Here is an 18,208-nt window from a genome sequence, read left to right on the forward strand (position 1 = left end):
ACCAGCTTCAGGTTAGGGGATCTTCTGCCATGGCTGTGCAGACAGCAGACATATGTTTGTCAGCTCCAGTGGTTCTGCGATTTCCTGAGCTTCAGTCCAGTTTCATTTTGATGCAGTACTGTATAATATGAAAACGTGCTGCTACCTCTGCAAATTGGCTACAGAATTTGGAGCGCATAGCATTTTGGGCACCATAGCTGCGACCAATCTGGGTTCCAAATTGTAGGTTATTATGCATCTAGACATAGTGTCCATATGCATAATAATATTTATAAAAAAAAACCGATGTGGAAGAGTACATGTTTAAGAAACTCTCGTCCAAACAGTCGAGATAGTAACGATCAAAAGGTACTGAAATTATACAACTGCAGAAAGCGTAAGATTTAGGGATAACGATATTTGCAATCACTCCATAGGTGGCTATCAATCAGCACAAATGACACCTGGGAAATCTGAAATGATATATCCTATAAACATTTCATCAATATGAAATATATGATGAACCTAAAACCAGAGCACCAGCATGAACTGAAAAATGACCCAAAATGAAACTGCGATTGAGGAAGCAGCATAATTGCAATACCGACTATCATCATCACAACATATACAGAACTGTTGAAGCAACGCACCAGGAAAAGTTTAGTGCTTCCACTTCATAAACATGAATAAACCGTATAATAGCAACGAAACATCCAGAACGGCAGAAACCATTAACAGACAGATAGACACAGCAATTTCAGGGTTCACTTATTCATCACATAGTTCAACCAAACTGCTGCACAGCAGCAAGTGTTCACAAAACACCACCAGACAACATAAGACGCACATCAGACGGGCACGACTCGACCATGACACAACAACAGGACACGCAGACAATCTCCATTTGAGAGACAAGGCAGGCACCAGACTTGTGAACCCAGGAATGACAGCAGCTCGACAGCCCCAAGACTTACTGGCCACCACGGAGACGGAGCACCAGGTGGAGGGTGGACTCCTTCTGTATGTTGTAATCCGCCAAGGTGCGGCCATCCTCCAGCTGCTTGCCGGCGAAGATGAGACGCTGCTGGTCTGGGGGGATGCCCTCCTTATCCTGGATCTTCGCCTTCACGTTGTCGATGGTGTCAGAAGACTCCACCTCCAAGGTGATGGTCTTGCCAGTAAGAGTCTTGACAAAGATCTGCATACCACCACGCAGGCGGAGCACAAGGTGAAGGGTCGACTCCTTTTGGATATTGTAGTCGGCAAGGGTACGGCCATCCTCAAGCTGCTTGCCAGCGAAGATGAGACGCTGCTGGTCTGGGGGAATGCCCTCCTTGTCCTGGATCTTGGCCTTCACGTTGTCGATGGTGTCAGAAGACTCCACCTCCAAGGTGATGGTCTTGCCAGTAAGGGTCTTGACAAAGATCTGCATACCACCACGCAGGCGGAGCACCAGGTGGAGAGTGGACTCCTTCTGTATGTTGTAGTCAGCCAGGGTGCGGCCATCCTCAAGCTGCTTGCCGGCAAAGATGAGACGCTGCTGGTCCGGGGGGATGCCCTCCTTGTCCTGGATCTTGGCCTTCACGTTGTCGATGGTGTCTGAAGACTCCACCTCCAAGGTGATGGTCTTGCCAGTAAGAGTCTTGACAAAGATCTGCATACCACCACGCAGGCGGAGCACAAGGTGAAGGGTCGACTCCTTTTGGATATTGTAGTCGGCAAGGGTACGGCCATCCTCAAGCTGCTTGCCAGCGAAGATGAGACGCTGCTGGTCCGGGGGAATGCCCTCCTTGTCCTGGATCTTGGCCTTCACGTTGTCGATGGTGTCAGAAGACTCCACCTCCAAGGTGATGGTCTTGCCAGTAAGAGTCTTGACAAAGATCTGCATACCACCACGCAGGCGGAGCACAAGGTGGAGAGTGGACTCCTTCTGTATGTTGTAGTCAGCAAGGGTACGGCCATCCTCAAGCTGCTTGCCAGCGAAGATGAGACGCTGCTGGTCCGGAGGAATGCCCTCCTTGTCCTGGATCTTGGCCTTCACGTTGTCAATGGTGTCAGACGACTCAACCTCCAGAGTGATGGTCTTGCCGGTGAGGGTCTTCACAAATATCTGCATACCACCCCTGAGCCTCAGCACCAGGTGAAGGGTGGACTCCTTCTGGATATTGTAGTCGGCAAGGGTCCGGCCATCCTCAAGCTGCTTGCCGGCAAAGATGAGACGCTGCTGGTCCGGGGGGATGCCCTCCTTGTCCTGGATCTTGGCCTTCACGTTGTCGATCGTGTCAGAGGACTCAACCTCAAGCGTGATGGTCTTGCCAGTGAGGGTCTTCACAAAGATCTGCATCTGCAAACATTAAGGGACAGAAACAAAGAGTTAAACCACCTTAAACATGCAGCCATACAAGACACAGAACAATGCGATACTGAAACTGATCAACTCTTGAAAAGAAAATGAACATCTCAAGGCAGAGTAGGCTAACTAAATTTGACAAAAACCTTGCTAACAAACATTATAGGACACAGGACACTGCAATATTGGAACCAGCCAATTCTGAACTCATCAATGAACATCTCATTAAGTACATATTAACAGCTCTGCATTCTATGTTCAACAGAATACAAAACTAAACTTGAAGCAAATCAATAATGGTGAGAATCTGAATAATAGCATTTTAAAATTAACTGCCATGTAAAACTTTGACAACACGTGATGTGGCCTTACTTGATACAACAATCCATCACAAACAGAGACAGATAAGCAGTAACACAGTTTATTCTGAGCTAGATAGTGAGGAACCAATTAAGAAATTGTGCAGCAACATCTAAATGAGCCATACTATCAATAATGAAATAACTAATTGCACATCTAGATCAACAGAATTGATTAATTCCACACCAATCAACGTTTCGGCTATTATAAAAAAGTCAATGGTCTAGGTAAAGCTACCAAGATTAAACAGCAATCGAGCTGTACTCCTCTGCATACTACCACCAAGATGAATCGAACCAACAATCTATCGGCAAACATGAACCATCATGGCATCATGCGATCCAACATAAAGTAAGCCTGATCCATCAAAGTCCAGCCGCTCGGTCACGAGCATGCCAACAGCAGGTTAGCAAACCAACCCTAGCGTATCATATGGAACACGAACACAAGCCAAGCACGAATCTACAACCTCATCACGACCCGCAGATCCACGCCTCTATCCAGAGGATCGACTACAAATCGAACGCGAGCAGGGAAAAGGCATCGATTCGCAGCCTAATCAAAACCTAAACGAGATCTACGACGAACACGAACAGGGAACGCGTACGGTGCCAAGAACTTGACACGGGACAGATCAGAAGGGGATCGAGAACTCGCATACCTTGAGAGGATTGGGAGAGGCTTCTTCGCTTCGCTTCGATTGCTCGGGAGAGTTTCTTCGAGGGATTGGGGGATCGGATGAGGAAGAGGCGAGGGGAGGGTGGAATTTATACACGGGGGGGGGGGGGGGGGGGGGGGGGGGGGTGGTGCGGCGCGTCCCGTGAGGCTACGCCACGGTGTGGGGCCCAGCGGCGAGAGGCTCTCGTGGAGTCCGTTCCCACCGCACAATTTCTCCGGGAAAAAGCCAGAAGAACCGGTCACGGACTCACGGTGTTTGCTTCCTGCGGTTGGTGACCGTTAATGGTTAGACGGAAAGATTAACGCCGTTAATGGTGATGTTTCAATCATGCATGAGCATGACCTTTTCTAGAGAAAGCTATTCGTGTCTAAATTAATATGTCCTGCTTCCATTACTTTAATTTAATGTATTTGATTATTAAAAAATTAATATATCTAGGTTTAAAAAGTTAGTTTGTTTTCTAAAATACTGCTTGTTGAATTATGGAGTTCAAATTATGTTTGGAAGTTTGTGATAGAGGAAGGGTGAAAATGATCAAGAGACCTCCAAGTTCCATCATTTTCAGTGTAACGTTTTTCTCAGAATCAAAACGATAATCCCTCAAATGGATATGGCAGTGGAAGTATTGAGAAAATAAGAAATAGCCACTCATGCTCAAAACATATTGATATGATGATATCAATCACGAACTGGTTCATGCAACATAAAGGCAAGTTTGAATTGGCAAATGGTAGACACATTTTGTATACTCTCTCCATCCTAAATTACTATCTATTTTGGCTATCTATTTTGACTTTTCTAAGTAGATAGTTTTTTATACACACCTAGATTATACAATGTCTAGATATATACAAAAGTAACGTATCTAAGAAACCGAAATGAATAGTATTTTGGGACGGAGGAAGTATATCGCAAAATCTGATTAACTCGACAACAATTTAAATCTCATAATACAACCCAAATAGTAAGGATGTCCGGGCGCATATCATAACATAAAGAATGTACAAGGTAGAGTAACCTGTAAAAATGAGACGTTAATGTCCAAAGCAAATTTGGCAGTCCTCTTATCTTAGCCCTCCTTTGCCTTCAAATTACTTTCCCACTAAATTTTACTAAGTTTTGGCTACAGGTATTACTCCCTCTATTTAAAAGCAATTTGCTTATCCTAAACATCCATATTAAGAGTGATGGTAGTATGGAAGGTTACTTGACAATAAATTTTGGCTACATGTGTTACTAAGTTTTGGCTACAGGTATTATTCCCTTTATTTATCTAAAAAAATATTCGCTTATCCTAAAGGTCCATATATATTAAGAATGATGTGTTAGCACGAATTAAAAAGTAATGGAAGTTAAGTTGACCATAAATTTTTGACATGCTTAACCACTCGATCATTACGGAGCTACTAGTACTCCAAACCCGACCGAAAGATCTTAACAAAATCAACATGTCGGCATCCCTCCGCGTCTGCTAGAGCCCCGGCGTGTCCTCGCCGGCAATCGCCCGCTTGGACGACGTGATCTGCACGGCGAGTAAACGGAGGAGACGCTGCAACTTCCTGCTGGCAAAAAAAATCCATCCTTTCCGTTCTTGTGGTCCTCCGTCTTTGCGGTGCTTGCGGACGTTGCTTTCGTTCATGGGATATTTTTGTTTATTTTTTGTGATGATGGAAAGGCGCATGATTGGACCTTGAACGTTCGCACCGGGGCCATTTTCCAGTGACACGAATAATGAATAAAAATAGAATAGAGAAAAGGGCGTCGCTTTCTTCTCATAGGAGGCAACGCGCATTTCTTTATCAGAGAAGATGCTCTGGTTTTGCAAAAGCGGTTTCCTTCTTATCCGCTGCCTGTTTTCTTTCAGCTCGTCCGCAGCCACGAGGAAAGAATCTTTAATTGTCAGGCACCGGCAGCATCTCTCCCTTCGTCGTCTTGCTTGCTTGTGTTTAGAGGAGAAACACGGCTCGCTTTGCACTTCAGCGTTACCTTCGTGCGCTGGGTTTCCTTGGTTCATCGGCCGGGCTCCCGTGGATGGAGTTCTTGCAGGACGGTGATGTCTGAACCGACACGCCTTGAACTGTCATCCATGGTGACAAGGAATTCCTTGGTGGTTGTCCAACGTCGACTGAAAGAAGAAAAGAATAAATCATGGTTCCATGGCAGCATACAGAAGTTCCATGCTCATGGTTGATGGCAGCCAGCCTACGGATGACCAGTTTGCAAAAATTTCGGCTGGGAACAAAGCAGGCAAACGGAACCCGGCCCTTTTCTTGTGTGTGCGTGGACTCTGAACTTCTGAAGGTGTTTGCTCCAGCTCCCAGTGCCAAGTACTCCACGATGATTCTAGTAGTCAAATAATGTACCCAACCAGCCAGCGACAACTTTGATTCTGCAGGATCGGAGTTCTTCAGGCCAGAGCTGCACAAAGATGCACCGTTTTAAGCAACGAAAATTATCGCAATATCCGCCAAAGAAAAAGACTTGTTCGAAGCAATCACTCTGTTCCAAAATCCAACAGGCTTGCCCCAGCGGCCCATCTCAAGCCCCAAGCTAACTTACTTAGTGGGCCTAATGCCACAAGCAGGCTTTCAGGACTAAACCAGCCCAACCATTTTAGTGGTTATTCTTTGTTGGATATATTCTGTTTTTATCAGGTTTGCTAGTTGGATTTACACCCAAGAACGAAATTTACAGCGGCGTGAAGTTGCTAGGTGTGGTCTTTATGAGGTCGATTTGGCATCACCTACTGATTTTAAGAGGGGATAAACCGACAGAGGCCATCATCATTGGCATTTTTCTTAAACCTGAAGCTATCAGGAAAAAGCATGAATTTGAAGATAATAAAGTAAATACCCCTAGTCCGTGTCTCCTTGAAGAACAACAACGGAGATCTGAAGTTTTTTTTTTAGTATCTTGCCTTTATACAAGAGCCGACAAGAAGTCATTTCCACAAGTTCATAGGCAAAAATTTAGAGGAGTGAAACCAAAGGAATACGTTGCTGATGTTGAACTTACAGCTAGAGATGATACTTGGTACGGAAATGACCACAAGAATTAAATTCTAAAAATATTTTGACAGCAAATCCGCTTAAAGATGGAAACCTTTTTATGGGATCAATTAAAAAAAGTGTATTTTATGGGCAAAAATTTTGTGGAGTGAAACCCAAGGAACTGGTCACTGACGCTGAACTTTCAGCTAAAACTTGTACCCCCGACCAAAGGAATCAAATTCTGTACTTACATATTTAGCAGCTACTAATCTACATAAAGGTGGAAAGCTCCATTGCACTAGATGCTACACAAATAATTGTACCTGACCAAGTACGCGCAGCTTGTTCTTATCATCCTTTACTGTTCCAGATTTACGCTCTCCAGTACAGCCACCAAACGTTTGCATGCCGCTGTAAATCGTGCTGCTTAAAGATCAATAGGAGTACAGGACCATGGAGACAGTTGACCCCATGACCATGCATTGATACATCCAGCCTTGAAAGCTCATCTCTATCAAGTGATCGAGCTGGTGCAATGCAATCTACATCAAGAAAACCAAAACCGGTGGGCAATACAATGCATTGCTTTGGATAATTTCCTGTATGAGATATTACTGATTTACTGGAGGGCATGAGGTAGATCCAGAGATTCTGCATGTAACAAAATGTAAATATTTACCAGATTGATGTACAGGTTCAGGTCAGCACTCGATTTCAGTGATTTGGTGGAGTGTCCTGGCTCAGAAAACTTTTTTGAATAATGTGCTCTGAAAACTTTTTGAAAATTGGGCTCAGAAACCTTTTGAGAAAATTGTTCTCGGAAAAGTTTTGGACGTTAGGTTAAATGTGTAAAGGGACAAGCGTACCCTTGAAACTTACTTAAGTTCACTTATGTGAGAGAAAGTGACTGTGCAACCGATGTTTTGCACTGGCGACACACAACACAAGCATCTGGATCTTGGAACAGACACGCAAACAGCTACCTCCTTTTCAAAAAAGATCGTTGTGCAGAACACTAGTTACTATTTACTAACAAGAAGAAATTAAGAGGGACAGTGACGCAAGAAGCTCGAGGTACACTGCAACAGCATGGCGTGCGTCGACTAGACACCTGTCTCAAGAGATGGCCGGAGGGAGTGGAAGAGGAAACACCACCTAATTTGCGATCACCTTTATTTAAGGAGGCCTGTGCTGTCCATACAGAAGGTTCAGATCTCTTTCCACCTGATTCCCATCACCTTTCTCTTCTCTGCTCTCGCTTCAGTTCTGAACCGAAATTTCTGCAGAGATAATGAGCTCTGGTTCCCCTCTCTCTGCAGTATTTTTTTCTCCAGAATTTCAGGTGTAGCAGGCATTTTGTGGCAGAACGAAGAGGATAGCCGACGAGTTCTGCTTGTTCGTAACAAAGAAAGCTTGCTGCTTGCAGCATAGGGCATAGGTACAGGTAAACTTCAAGGTACAGCTACCTTTCTCTGTTCTGAATTATAATCAGTGTTCATGTACAGATTCATGCGTACTGTAATTTTGATCTCCTTTGCATGATTCTGAAAATGTCACGGCTTTAGGTTTGATGTGTGTGAGCGTTACCTTCAGCATTCCAACCTTTCTTGCGGTTACCTTCAGCATTCCAACCTCTGTTTCGTTGGGAAGGCCTCGCCAATGGCGATATCGATGAAGGGCATATTCAGAGGGTTGAAGATCATCGCTCAGATATTCAGTAAGAGCCATTCTTCCATCTTATAAATCTCAGTCCTTTGGTTATCTGAATATGTAGAAATGCTAGTTGGTATGCAGTAAGCTGTGGATCTGTGCAGCTCTTATCGACGACTGATGTGAGTCTGAAACTCTGTGGTTTCCAGCAGTGCAGAGGGAGCACGAGATCGAGATCGGGTACCCTACAGACGTGAGGCATGTGTCGCACGTAGGGTTCGGCGCTAGCGGCTCCTGCCCAAGCTGGGTAAGAAAAAGGAAACATCTTCTTGGCAATCACCTGCCGATTTTGATTTCTGCATGATTTTCTGCCTGTTCTATCTGAAGCAGATGAATGAATTCAGAGGAGCAGAGGAGGTAGCAGCGGCAGGTGGAGGAGGAGGAGGAGCATCCATAAGCTCTGCTGTCCAGTCGAGGCAGACCTCCTGGGCTTCCCTAGGCAAGTAGCTCGCCCTCATTTTATTACCTTTGGTCTCCATGAATCTTGAGGTCAGTCCATACAACGAACTAGAGGAAGATGGGGTGATCGATTCCTTGTGTCAGGAGTAGCGTACGACTGTACTCTCTGCTCTTGCCACGTAGAACTATCTGTCTTCATTTTTGCAATGTCAGGCTAGAGTCTCCTCGTATGGTTTCAGTTCGAAAAAAATTAGGACTCAATGATTCATGCGTGTGGTGTTGCTTCCATGGCCGTGATTCTGTGCAGCAGGCGATGCGCGCTTCGGCCCAGGTCCGTCTTCCGTGTGCTGTATTCGGCCCAAAACAAATGCGACTACCCGTGCAGTAGCGTCTTCCTTTGTTTTTTTTTTCGTCGCACGCACGCGTTCGTTGGTGCGGCTACTGACTCGCACACTGTTGCGTCTGCTACAGACTTCGAGCAACCGGTAGGCGCCGGCGTGCCGCCGCCGGCAGAGGCCAGCACCGCCGACATCTCCGCAGCGCACGACGCCGGTGCCGGTGCCGCCACCCCAAGAGGCGCACCGCCCCCGAAGAAGCCGGCGACGAAGCCGAAGAAAGCCCGGGCGTCGTCGCCGGGCTCGTCGGCGAGGTCGTCCTCGTGGCGCTCCACGGCGTCATCCGCCACCGCGCGCACGGACTCCGACGAGCCGCGTCCCGCCGGCGTACGAGCCGCCTGATCGATAGCAGAGGAGAACGCCTCCGCGACCACCGTACAAGTGTACATGTTCACGCGTGACACGGTTAAATTTGCTTTGTTACGTTTTCCGTTTGGTGTGCTTGGTTCGTGGCGTGCTGTTAAGACGGGTCGAGTTCAGTTTCGTCAGAGAAAACGACAGGAGCCGAGTGAAGAAGAAAGAGCAATTGGCTGACGTGGCAGGGGTACGCTGCATTATTGTGGGTGTTTCCCGTCGCTTGCTGAACGATTTTTCTGAACGCTGCTCCTGAATAGCACTGTCGGTAGGCAAGTGAAGAACACGTCAAGCCGGCCACTCCGTCGATCCTGTTCGGACTGACAAGTGACAAAATTGAACTGCGAGCATCACAATTCGCAAGAGGCTGAAGACAAATCACCAGCCTCTTCAATATTCATGGATTTTGACCTGAACAAACTCTTGGGGCATACTGTGCTTGTTTGAATTGCTCTGCACTTCGTTGTCTGATGCCCCAAGAGTCTTGTTTTCCATGGACAGTCGCATGTGGCAACTGGCGAGAAAGATCCTTGTCGAGCTTGACTGCCTGAGCCACCACCACCCGTCTCGTGGCTCCGCGTGCAGTTCGATTTCCTCGCAGCCAGGTCAAGTCACGAATAACTTCGCCAACACGGTCATAAACTCTGCTGCTGTGCTAAAAAGAAAGACAAGAAACTTCAGAACTTGTTCCAAAAAAAAGAAGAAGAAAGAAAGTTCAGAACTGTTTTTCTGATAAAGATTGTTATCGACTCGCACTGTATGTATGATCTGTCGACTGACTAATGAGCTCAAGAAATTCCTTTTCCCCTTCGTTCGTTTCCCTGGATCGATCCGATTGGACCGATCAATCGAAGCATCACGCCGGCCAGGAACTTTCCAGGGCCGCCGCTGACCGGGGGAGCGGCGTCAGGTGCTGGAGCCTCGCCATGTGTGCATGGGATAGCACCAGATAGGCACGGATCGCACACGCCGCTCTGAGTCTGAAAGCGACGCTGGCCGGCTACGCATCGAGGCCGCGGCACGGAGGAAGGAACCGTCGTCCCCGTCGACACCCGTCGGAGCATCCGCGATGCACGGTGGCCCGACGAGATGCCTTAGCGATGTGATTACGCGAAGCGCGCACCGACAGTTTGGGGCAACTTGATCCTGTGACCGGTGCAACGCGAGGGCCGGCGAGGAGGAGCCGTCGCCGCCGCCGTGGGTCCTGTGGAGACTCGTCGTCGTCGGGGCATCCGGTGCGCACGGTGGCGCACACTGCGAGGCGAGATGCGGCGTGAAGCACAAGCCGCCGCGGATCACGTGGAGCGGCGCGGTGACTGACCGATCAGAGAGGTGCGTGTTGGCATGGCCGCGTGGGCACAGCGCAGGGTTGCGAGGTAAACTTGGCTCCAGCCTTCCAGGTGGTTAACGGGTGAAAGCAACGAACCTGACACCGTGTAAAGCCCGCGGCGTGCAGACCGGAACCCGGGTTACAAATAGCGGTCGTCCCCTGCACCCGGATGGTCAGGTCACCCCTCCACACATCTCCAGAGTCCAAGTGCACAGGCTCTCGATCAACGAACACTGCAAGTGGCGTTCCAGGCTTCCAGCCTCCAGCCATGGCGAGATCGTTGGGCCTGGGGTTCGCCTGCTTCGCGCTGGTGATCGCGGCGGCCAGCGCGACGCAATTCCGGGTCGGCGGCCAGAAAGGCTGGAGCGTGCCGGACGCCGGCTTCGAGCCCTACAACACCTGGGCGGGGAAGCTCCGCTTCCAGATCGGCGACCAGCTCCGTAAGCCATTCTTCTTCTTCTTCTCCCGCGAGATCACATGCCATGACGCTTGAAACATCATCTCGTCATGCGCCGGTCTTGATCATGTACATGTACGTGCAGTGTTCGTGTACCCGAAGGAGACGGACTCGGTGCTCCTGGTGGAGCCGGCGGCGTACAACTCGTGCAACACCTCCTCGTACCTCCAGAAGTTCGACGACGGCAACACGGTGGTGAAGCTCGACCGCTCGGGCCCCTTCTTCTTCATCAGCGGCAACGAGGCCAGCTGCCGGGCCAATGAGAAGCTCATCGTCGTCGTCCTCGCCGACCGCACGCCGCCGGGGTCCCGCACCCCGCCAGGGGCTCCGCCCACCATGTCTCCGCCGTCTCCTTCTCCTATGCCGAGCCCGTCCTCGCCGCCTCCTGCTGCCGCGCCTGCGTTGAGCCCGTCGTCACCGCCACCCTCAGGCGCTGCTCCTCTGCCGGCTCCCGCCGCCACCCCGACCTCGCCGCCGTCCCCGGCAGCATCGGCTCCGGCGCCTGGTCCCACGGCCACCCCGGGCTCGCCACCGGCACCCATGGCCCCGTCGCCGTCCACGACTCCAGGAACTCCAGGAGGCGCGTCGCAGCCACCGTCTGCTTCCGCCAACGCGCCCGGCGCCGGGGGCAACTCGACGCCGCCGCCACCTTCCGCCAGCAACAGGGGCGCCGCAGCTGCTCCGGCGGTCGCGGGCTTCGTCGCCTTCATCGGCTACGCCATTCTTGCGGCCTGAGGCTAAGACGATCTCTGCCACGACACGTTCTTTTGTGCAGTAGTGTAACTTGAGTGAGATAATGTGAAGAGGGATCATTTGTATTTGAATTTGTTCTCATATTTGTGGAATAATAAATACACGCGCGATCGTGTTTGTTTGTATTCTTCAAATGCTCGATATTTGTATTCTTCAAATGCTCGATATGAACAGGTGCCGAGATGCGTGGTAGATGGTAGGCAGGCAAGCATCCACGTCTTCAGAATCTAATTCTCGAGACAGATTAACAACCATCACGGCATCTCCTCGATCAGAGTCAGCACACGTCCAGAAAAAAGAAGATTGTACTCGCATTCAGAAAGCAGTTTCTGATCAGCACCAAGCAAAATCACGCAAAGCAGGGCATGCCACTGAACAAGTACATTACTAACAGTCTAACACACGGTTCCATAGAGTGAAAACGCACGTCGTCTTAGCATAAATATGACAAGTCAATTCCTCAACCAAAATATTATCCATGCAACATCATAGACTCAGACTAACGGTAAATGATCCTCAACATAGAGCAAAATTAAAGCTCCTCTCGACAAGCATACATACGGCAGTTCTACCCACAGAGGACCAGTTTCTTGATGGCCTGCGCCAAGAGATGGCAAATAGCCGGGAGAAGACGCCTACAGCCTCCTTCCCCTCCTACCACCCTTTCTGCGAGTGCTGTCAGTGGGCACCGGGGTAACATCCTCTGCACATAACATGAATGTTGCCATCAATATACAGAAATAACAAAATTATGCCAAGTCAATTGATCCAACTGTATCGAAACAGAAACTAAGCTTGCAAGATCAAAATCCTCACCAATGCGCCCGATTTTCATGCCAGAACGAGCAAGAGCCCTGAGAGCAGACTGAGCACCAGGTCCAGGAGTTTTGGTCTTGTTGCCTCCAGTGGCACGAAGCTTAATGTGCAGCGCAGTGATTCCAAGCTCCTGCAGACAGAAGGCCCAACACACAAATTACTTATCTGGATACAGTAACCAAAACAGAAGCCTTACATTATCCTCATTAATTAAGCTGACACCATCTTTTGATAAACATATGAATATCAATGAGATGGAGATTAATGAATCGAAGATTGCTTGTAGTAAAATCTCTTATGAAATTCTTGACCTCATTACACATACCTTGCAACGCTGTGCAACATCTTGAGCTGCAAGCATAGCAGCGTAAGGTGATGATTCATCACGATCAGCCTTGACCTTCATGCCACCTACATGATTATTTGGCACATCATGGTTACAGGTAAATACCATTACCATCCTTGACGACAATGGAGTAAGGAGAAAGGATGGTACCAGTGATCCGAACCAGAGTTTCCCTCCCAGACAAATCAGTGACATGCTGCATATTAGAGCAACACGGAATTAAACTTGGGAAACAACTGAAAGATCCATGCACAGGTAAACATACAACACTTACAATGAAGGTGTCATTGAAGGATGCAAAGATGTGAGCAACACCAAAGACAAACTCTCCTTCACGGACAGTGGGGCCAAGGGTGACATTCTCCTCCTTGGGCTCCCTGGTCTTCCTCTTCGACTGCAAACATATACTACTATCAGATGACATTTAACAATCATACTTGTGTTACAACCACCAGACACAATTCCACAGTACACAGCTACACAACGAGTTAACCTGAGTTGAAATATTATAATCCATGTTGGGGCTGCAAGACATCAAAGTACCATCCTAATTGGGCACAGGACAGTAGCATAAGTAGCTTGCTAACGGATTGATACTGAGAAAAAATCACTGGAGTTGCATTTAGCATAACCTGCTATAATCCGTTCAACAGCAAATTGGTCCTAAGTACTAATCAAACCAACAATTTCAACTCAAACAAGTCTAACATCATGGCATATACTGTGAACAATTATCCTGCAGAACATATCGACTATCCAACTTAGAAAACAATTGAAAACCCAAGCAGAACCCGACCCAATCAGCATCGCTTGCTCTCAGTCTCAGAACATCGCATTTGGCAGCTAAACAAACATCTTCATCTAGAACACTGATACAGTATGATTAGATTCGCAAAAATGTTGCCCCAGAACATCACTTCAGCCTTCAGCTCAGGAGTACGAATTACAGTCAACTAATTCAGCGAAAGTCTAATCTCGATTGTGATGAACCAGCACGCAAACCAGAGCTCCAATCAACAAAAAATTCCAGTGATTCTATGCTCTTAGGAACCCACCTCCAAACACAAGTATCACCCCCAACTACTACCATGCTTGCATCTAGATCCGGGTACGAGCCTCATACGAGAAGACGGTCGCTTACCATGGTTGCGTGGAACGACGGGTGACCGGAGCCGAGCGCGCCTGGTGCGGGAGATCACGAGCACGCCGCCGCTGCCTACGCCGCCGCCGAAACTTCAGAGGGGCGAAGAATGAGGGGTGCGCGCTTATATACGGGGCCGCATCCCACTAGGGTTTAGTCCCACCCTTGCTCAACGCAAATTCCCCTTTTGCCCTCGCGCTTCTGTCACTGCAGGTGGACCCCACTTCTTACACTAGGCCAGGGCCGGTAATTTTGTGGCTTTCACTCCTAACGGGCCGAACTTATTTGGGCCAAGTGGGCTGGATAAGAATGCAGCCCATTTGATTTCGTCGGCTTCCATCGCCTCTGCGACTCGAGCAGTGGGGGAAGAAGGGAAGCAGCCGTCGTCTCTTCCCGGGACCGGACGCACGCAGCGCGCAGCGGGGTAGGAGGCGAGGTCGATCGGTGAGCGCGTCTACTCCGTTCCCTCTCCTGCGTTGCCTTGATCTGAGAATTTGTCGGCGGCTGTGTCTTGCTCAGTGATTTGGCGAATCTGACTCATTTTTCTGTTCTTTGAAGCGAGGAGGAGAGAGGGGGCGAAGAGAAGAGCGGGACGAGGGGGAAGATGAGTGAGGAGAGGCCGGTGCCGCGGAGGGAGAGCCCGTGGGGTTTGCCGGAGGGCGACACGCGGCAGCCCAAGGCGCATCGCTGCAACGACCGCGCCGAGGACGTCGTCCAGGTGTCCGCTCGCTCTCTGATATGTTTGCTTCTTGCGGTTTGCACATTGTGCTGATGAATGAGGATTGTCGCAGCTCATAGGTCGTAGCTATTACAAATTTTAGCCGGCTTAGTGATGTATATCCCCAATATCTGCTTGCTGCCATCTACCAATTTTGGTTGTGCCCAGCTTAGTGTCACTCGATACTGCATCAGGCTGGCATCGTAATGTTTCAGTGAATGCTTCACGGCCAGAACGGCTTAAAACTCCAATTTAACCCCGTACTCTAAGCATAATGTTGTCTCATAATGCTGAACATGTCTTCATAATGCTGACATGTCTTCGTGGAATGTTTGTCGCACATTATTGCCTCCTACATAGATCCCAGAAGAAACCATGATTCAACAACCTTTAATCAGGATTATTTCTACTTTTCGCAGCTGCTACTATTAAGCGTAAGCACACATTTGGGAATGGTGTAGAAGCCATCCTGACACTTTCCTGTTTCTGTTGAAACACTGAAAAAAAGTATGTACTGATGAATCACGCAATAAGTATAGTGTTTTGAAAAGAACAGAATAAACACTATTACCAATCAGTTGGAATTGCCCACTGTCATGACATGGTGCTGTGCTACCTGCTAACACCGAGCCTTCCAGCATCCACGATCCTACCCCATTTGGGATTATTTGTAGTGAACACTTATCATTCATAGCCACTTACTGCATGTTTTCCATATACCACTGAAACCTTGGATTTGTTTTTCATGCTTTCGACAATATTAGGTCAAAAGCTGCACTATTAAGTATTTTCTTCCCTATACATATGCTGAATATACATTTGTCAATTATTTTTGCAGGCTGTCTTTGAAGGGAATCCATTTAAGACAGTTCCAGGTCCATTCAAGCTCTTCTTGCAATGCATGCGATCGAAACCTGGGTATGTGTACCTTCTCATCATTTATGTGTTTGATGCTTTTGGCATATCTTATCTGGTCTGCAAATCTGTGATACAATGTGAAGGCCTGTTGGATAGTTCTAATGCATTAAAGCTCTAAATTGATTGATAATACTAATAGAATTAGAAATAGGCAAGCTCTGATTGAGGGGAATCTAAACTAGCATTTACAGACTACAGTGTACTTAATGGTAAGGCGGGCCACTTTATCTTGTTTATATCCTTGCTATTTATTTATTGAGGAGGATATCAACTAGTAACTGCAGAGATCCGCAGGAGTTGGTGTGAAACATGTTTATGTAGCAGCAATATTCTACGCATGGCTTTGTCTCAATTCTGTCATGCAGTTACTGAGTAGTATGAATCAGGTTAGGTGTTTTGTAGCATTCTTGTTGAACTTTTATAAGCCTGTTCTCTATTGTTGTGAATCACCAAAGTTTGTTGAGTGACCTGCCTGGATACTTCTTGGACTGGCTGTGCCATCATCCATCAGCATGTTTCTTTCAGAGAACGACTTGCTTCCACATGTGATGTTCCATCTTTTTGTATGGTATTCCTGTTAGTTGCTTAGGTTGCTTGGATCGGGCATGCCCATTTATGCACTGGGTAGCTGTGAAATCTGGCACAGGATTAGTCAACAACATATGCATAATGCGTGGACACATCTCAGCCTGGTTAGTCATTTGGCAGTTGGTGCACTGAGGCTACCTGGCTGGGAGCAAGAGCAACCAAGCCAAGGCTCACAACTTAAGCGATTAAATACAACTGAAATGACAATAAGTAATTACTATGCCATGATTTGAAAAAAGGTGTGAAAAACCCTAATACCATAACATATTTAACTTAAAGTTTTTCCCTAGAAAAAAAATTAAAGTACTTGAGAAAGCTGTTATGCCGAAAACACGAACTTGCTTGAGAACTTCATTTCGAGCATGCAGCTCATGATAATCCACCCAGGAGAACTAGTAACTAACTGTTTGACTCAAAGGCAAACGTTGGTTCACAGCTTAGGCGTGCCAAACCTTTTTTGAGCTAGGTCCCACACGTACGCTTATGGAGTTGTGGCAAGATGCCTTAACAATTCAAACTTTGTTACCTGAGAGGTTTATCAAAGTTATGGTGCGTTTTTCTTCACCACAAGCTAGGCAGAAAAGTGTGGTAACGCCAGACAATCTTTGGCCATGATACAAAAGGCCCTACATTCTTCCACAAATCTTTTTCAACACTGAAAAAATTGCAATGAGTATTCTGACCTAAAGATTGTCCTTTTCATTAGCATCAGCAGTTGTTCACATATGAACCTGCGGTTTTGCAGGGAGGAACCAACCGAGCCCTATACTTACCTGCAGTTGGATCCTCCGAGAAGAGTGGAAGTCAATGTGGAGCAAACGGCATCTGAATCTTGAAGAAGCGTGTGCCTAGTTTATCTCATAGATATTTCCCTTCACCTTTCAAGCAGCATTTTCCTCCTTGGGATCATACCATACGAGCAAAAAGCAGCTTTCTATTTGGATGTGTTTTACAATCTAATAAAATCTGATCTCCAGAGCTGCCTTTCCAGGCGGCGAACTCCTTGAAATCGCTGTTTGTTATGTAAGAACGGTGCTTTCTGGTATACTGAAATGTGACGTGTAGCACTTCAAGTCACAGTTGCCTTCGGCATTCAGAGTAGAAGGCATTGCTCAGTTCTCATGTTCTCACTTCGATCGAGCCCACAAAACATGCCCTCCGAAGCAGAATTCCGTATGGTGTCTGTCTCTGTTTGTTCGTACTTTACACTGGTATATAATGTGTGCAGCAGTGTGTAAATGGTGATTGCTATGATTCCTGTACACTTATATTGGTACACCTCCAGATAGGTGAGAGTTTCAGACAATGCGTAGACGTACTCATGAACTGTTCCTTGGCACTATCTCCCTGTGCTGCTGGGGTCTGCCGATCATTTTGGTTTCTGCAGTTTTTTTTACCAGGACCAGTGAAACTGTTGGAGATTGCCAGATTGGTGTGGACAAGCTGAAGCCACACCCTCCGTCTCCCTTGCCACTGCAGCAAGTTGTCGTGATGCATCCCCGGTGAGCCGCTGCTCACCCTGCTTTTGTCGTCGTTTCTCACCTCAATGCAGGCGGCATATGCTTGCAGCACCTGCACGGCTGCACCCCCACCACGCCGCTGCATTCATCGCGAGCTGCGGATCCGAAGCCGCTGCTGCTCTTAACTGACACTGTTTTTTCTGCTCGAGCTGAGACATCGTTGCAGATCGCTAGCACGCATCGACCTCGGATCTATGTGCCAGTGAATCCCGTTGGCACGGTCATAGCTGGCAGGACACAGTTGCTCCATGGAGCCAACTACACATGCATCATTTCTCTTCACAGCTTTTGGGATGCGTGCAGTGATGAACATTCATGTACTGTGGCTATCTGCTGTTTTCATAGGAGTACTTGCACGCTGTGGGGCATGTGTCCCATTGTGTATGAATCATGGAACATGGATTT

At 47.7% G+C, this 18,208-nt stretch overlaps 5 protein-coding genes across 12 annotated transcripts; 3 read left to right on the top strand and 2 right to left on the bottom strand.

The window, feature by feature from the left end:
* Positions 1–724: 724 nt before the first annotated feature.
* Positions 725–3,459, bottom strand: LOC117852901 (polyubiquitin). Its single transcript, XM_034735197.2, has 2 exons — positions 3,351–3,459; positions 725–2,323 (listed from the first exon to the last, which is right to left on the bottom strand). The coding sequence occupies exon 2, from the start codon at positions 2,321–2,323 to the stop codon at positions 950–952; it is 1,374 nt and encodes a 457-aa protein (XP_034591088.1). The 5' UTR covers positions 3,351–3,459; the 3' UTR covers positions 725–949.
* A 3,708-nt stretch (positions 3,460–7,167) lies between these two features.
* On the top strand, positions 7,168–10,024 carry LOC117852904 (CRIB domain-containing protein RIC10). 8 transcript variants are annotated; one of them, XM_072293327.1, is made up of 5 exons: positions 7,168–7,814; positions 7,982–8,075; positions 8,221–8,315; positions 8,413–8,507; positions 8,939–10,024. In XM_072293327.1, the coding sequence occupies exons 2-5, from the start codon at positions 8,018–8,020 to the stop codon at positions 9,261–9,263; spliced, it is 573 nt and encodes a 190-aa protein (XP_072149428.1). In that variant the 5' UTR covers positions 7,168–7,814; positions 7,982–8,017; the 3' UTR covers positions 9,264–10,024. The 8 variants fall into 8 exon arrangements, with proteins under 8 accessions (XP_072149428.1, XP_072149426.1, XP_072149425.1 ...); XM_072293325.1 differs by having other exon boundaries at positions 7,180–7,814; positions 8,218–8,315; XM_072293324.1 differs by having other exon boundaries at positions 7,201–7,802; positions 7,924–8,075; positions 8,218–8,315.
* A 661-nt stretch (positions 10,025–10,685) lies between these two features.
* LOC117852903 (uncharacterized) lies at positions 10,686–11,881 on the top strand. Its single transcript, XM_034735198.2, has 2 exons — positions 10,686–10,986; positions 11,089–11,881. Exons 1-2 carry the CDS (start codon positions 10,716–10,718, stop codon positions 11,736–11,738), a joined length of 921 nt encoding a protein of 306 aa, XP_034591089.1. The 5' UTR covers positions 10,686–10,715; the 3' UTR covers positions 11,739–11,881.
* Positions 11,882–12,167: 286 nt separating this feature from the next.
* Positions 12,168–14,216, bottom strand: LOC117852905 (small ribosomal subunit protein uS11z). The gene is made up of 6 exons (XM_034735212.2): positions 14,060–14,216; positions 13,193–13,312; positions 13,069–13,114; positions 12,898–12,983; positions 12,573–12,702; positions 12,168–12,459 (listed from the first exon to the last, which is right to left on the bottom strand). Exons 1-6 carry the CDS (start codon positions 14,060–14,062, stop codon positions 12,392–12,394), a joined length of 453 nt encoding a protein of 150 aa, XP_034591103.1. The 5' UTR covers positions 14,063–14,216; the 3' UTR covers positions 12,168–12,391.
* A 136-nt stretch (positions 14,217–14,352) lies between these two features.
* LOC117851428 (uncharacterized) lies at positions 14,353–17,360 on the top strand. Its single transcript, XM_034733247.2, has 4 exons — positions 14,353–14,503; positions 14,618–14,777; positions 15,616–15,695; positions 17,029–17,360. The coding sequence occupies exons 2-4, from the start codon at positions 14,664–14,666 to the stop codon at positions 17,117–17,119; spliced, it is 285 nt and encodes a 94-aa protein (XP_034589138.1). The 5' UTR covers positions 14,353–14,503; positions 14,618–14,663; the 3' UTR covers positions 17,120–17,360.
* Positions 17,361–18,208: the final 848 nt, after the last annotated feature.

The sequence above is a fragment of the Setaria viridis genome, chromosome 4 (assembly GCF_005286985.2).
Source record: "Setaria viridis chromosome 4, Setaria_viridis_v4.0, whole genome shotgun sequence".
Taxonomy (NCBI): domain Eukaryota; kingdom Viridiplantae; phylum Streptophyta; class Magnoliopsida; order Poales; family Poaceae; genus Setaria; species Setaria viridis.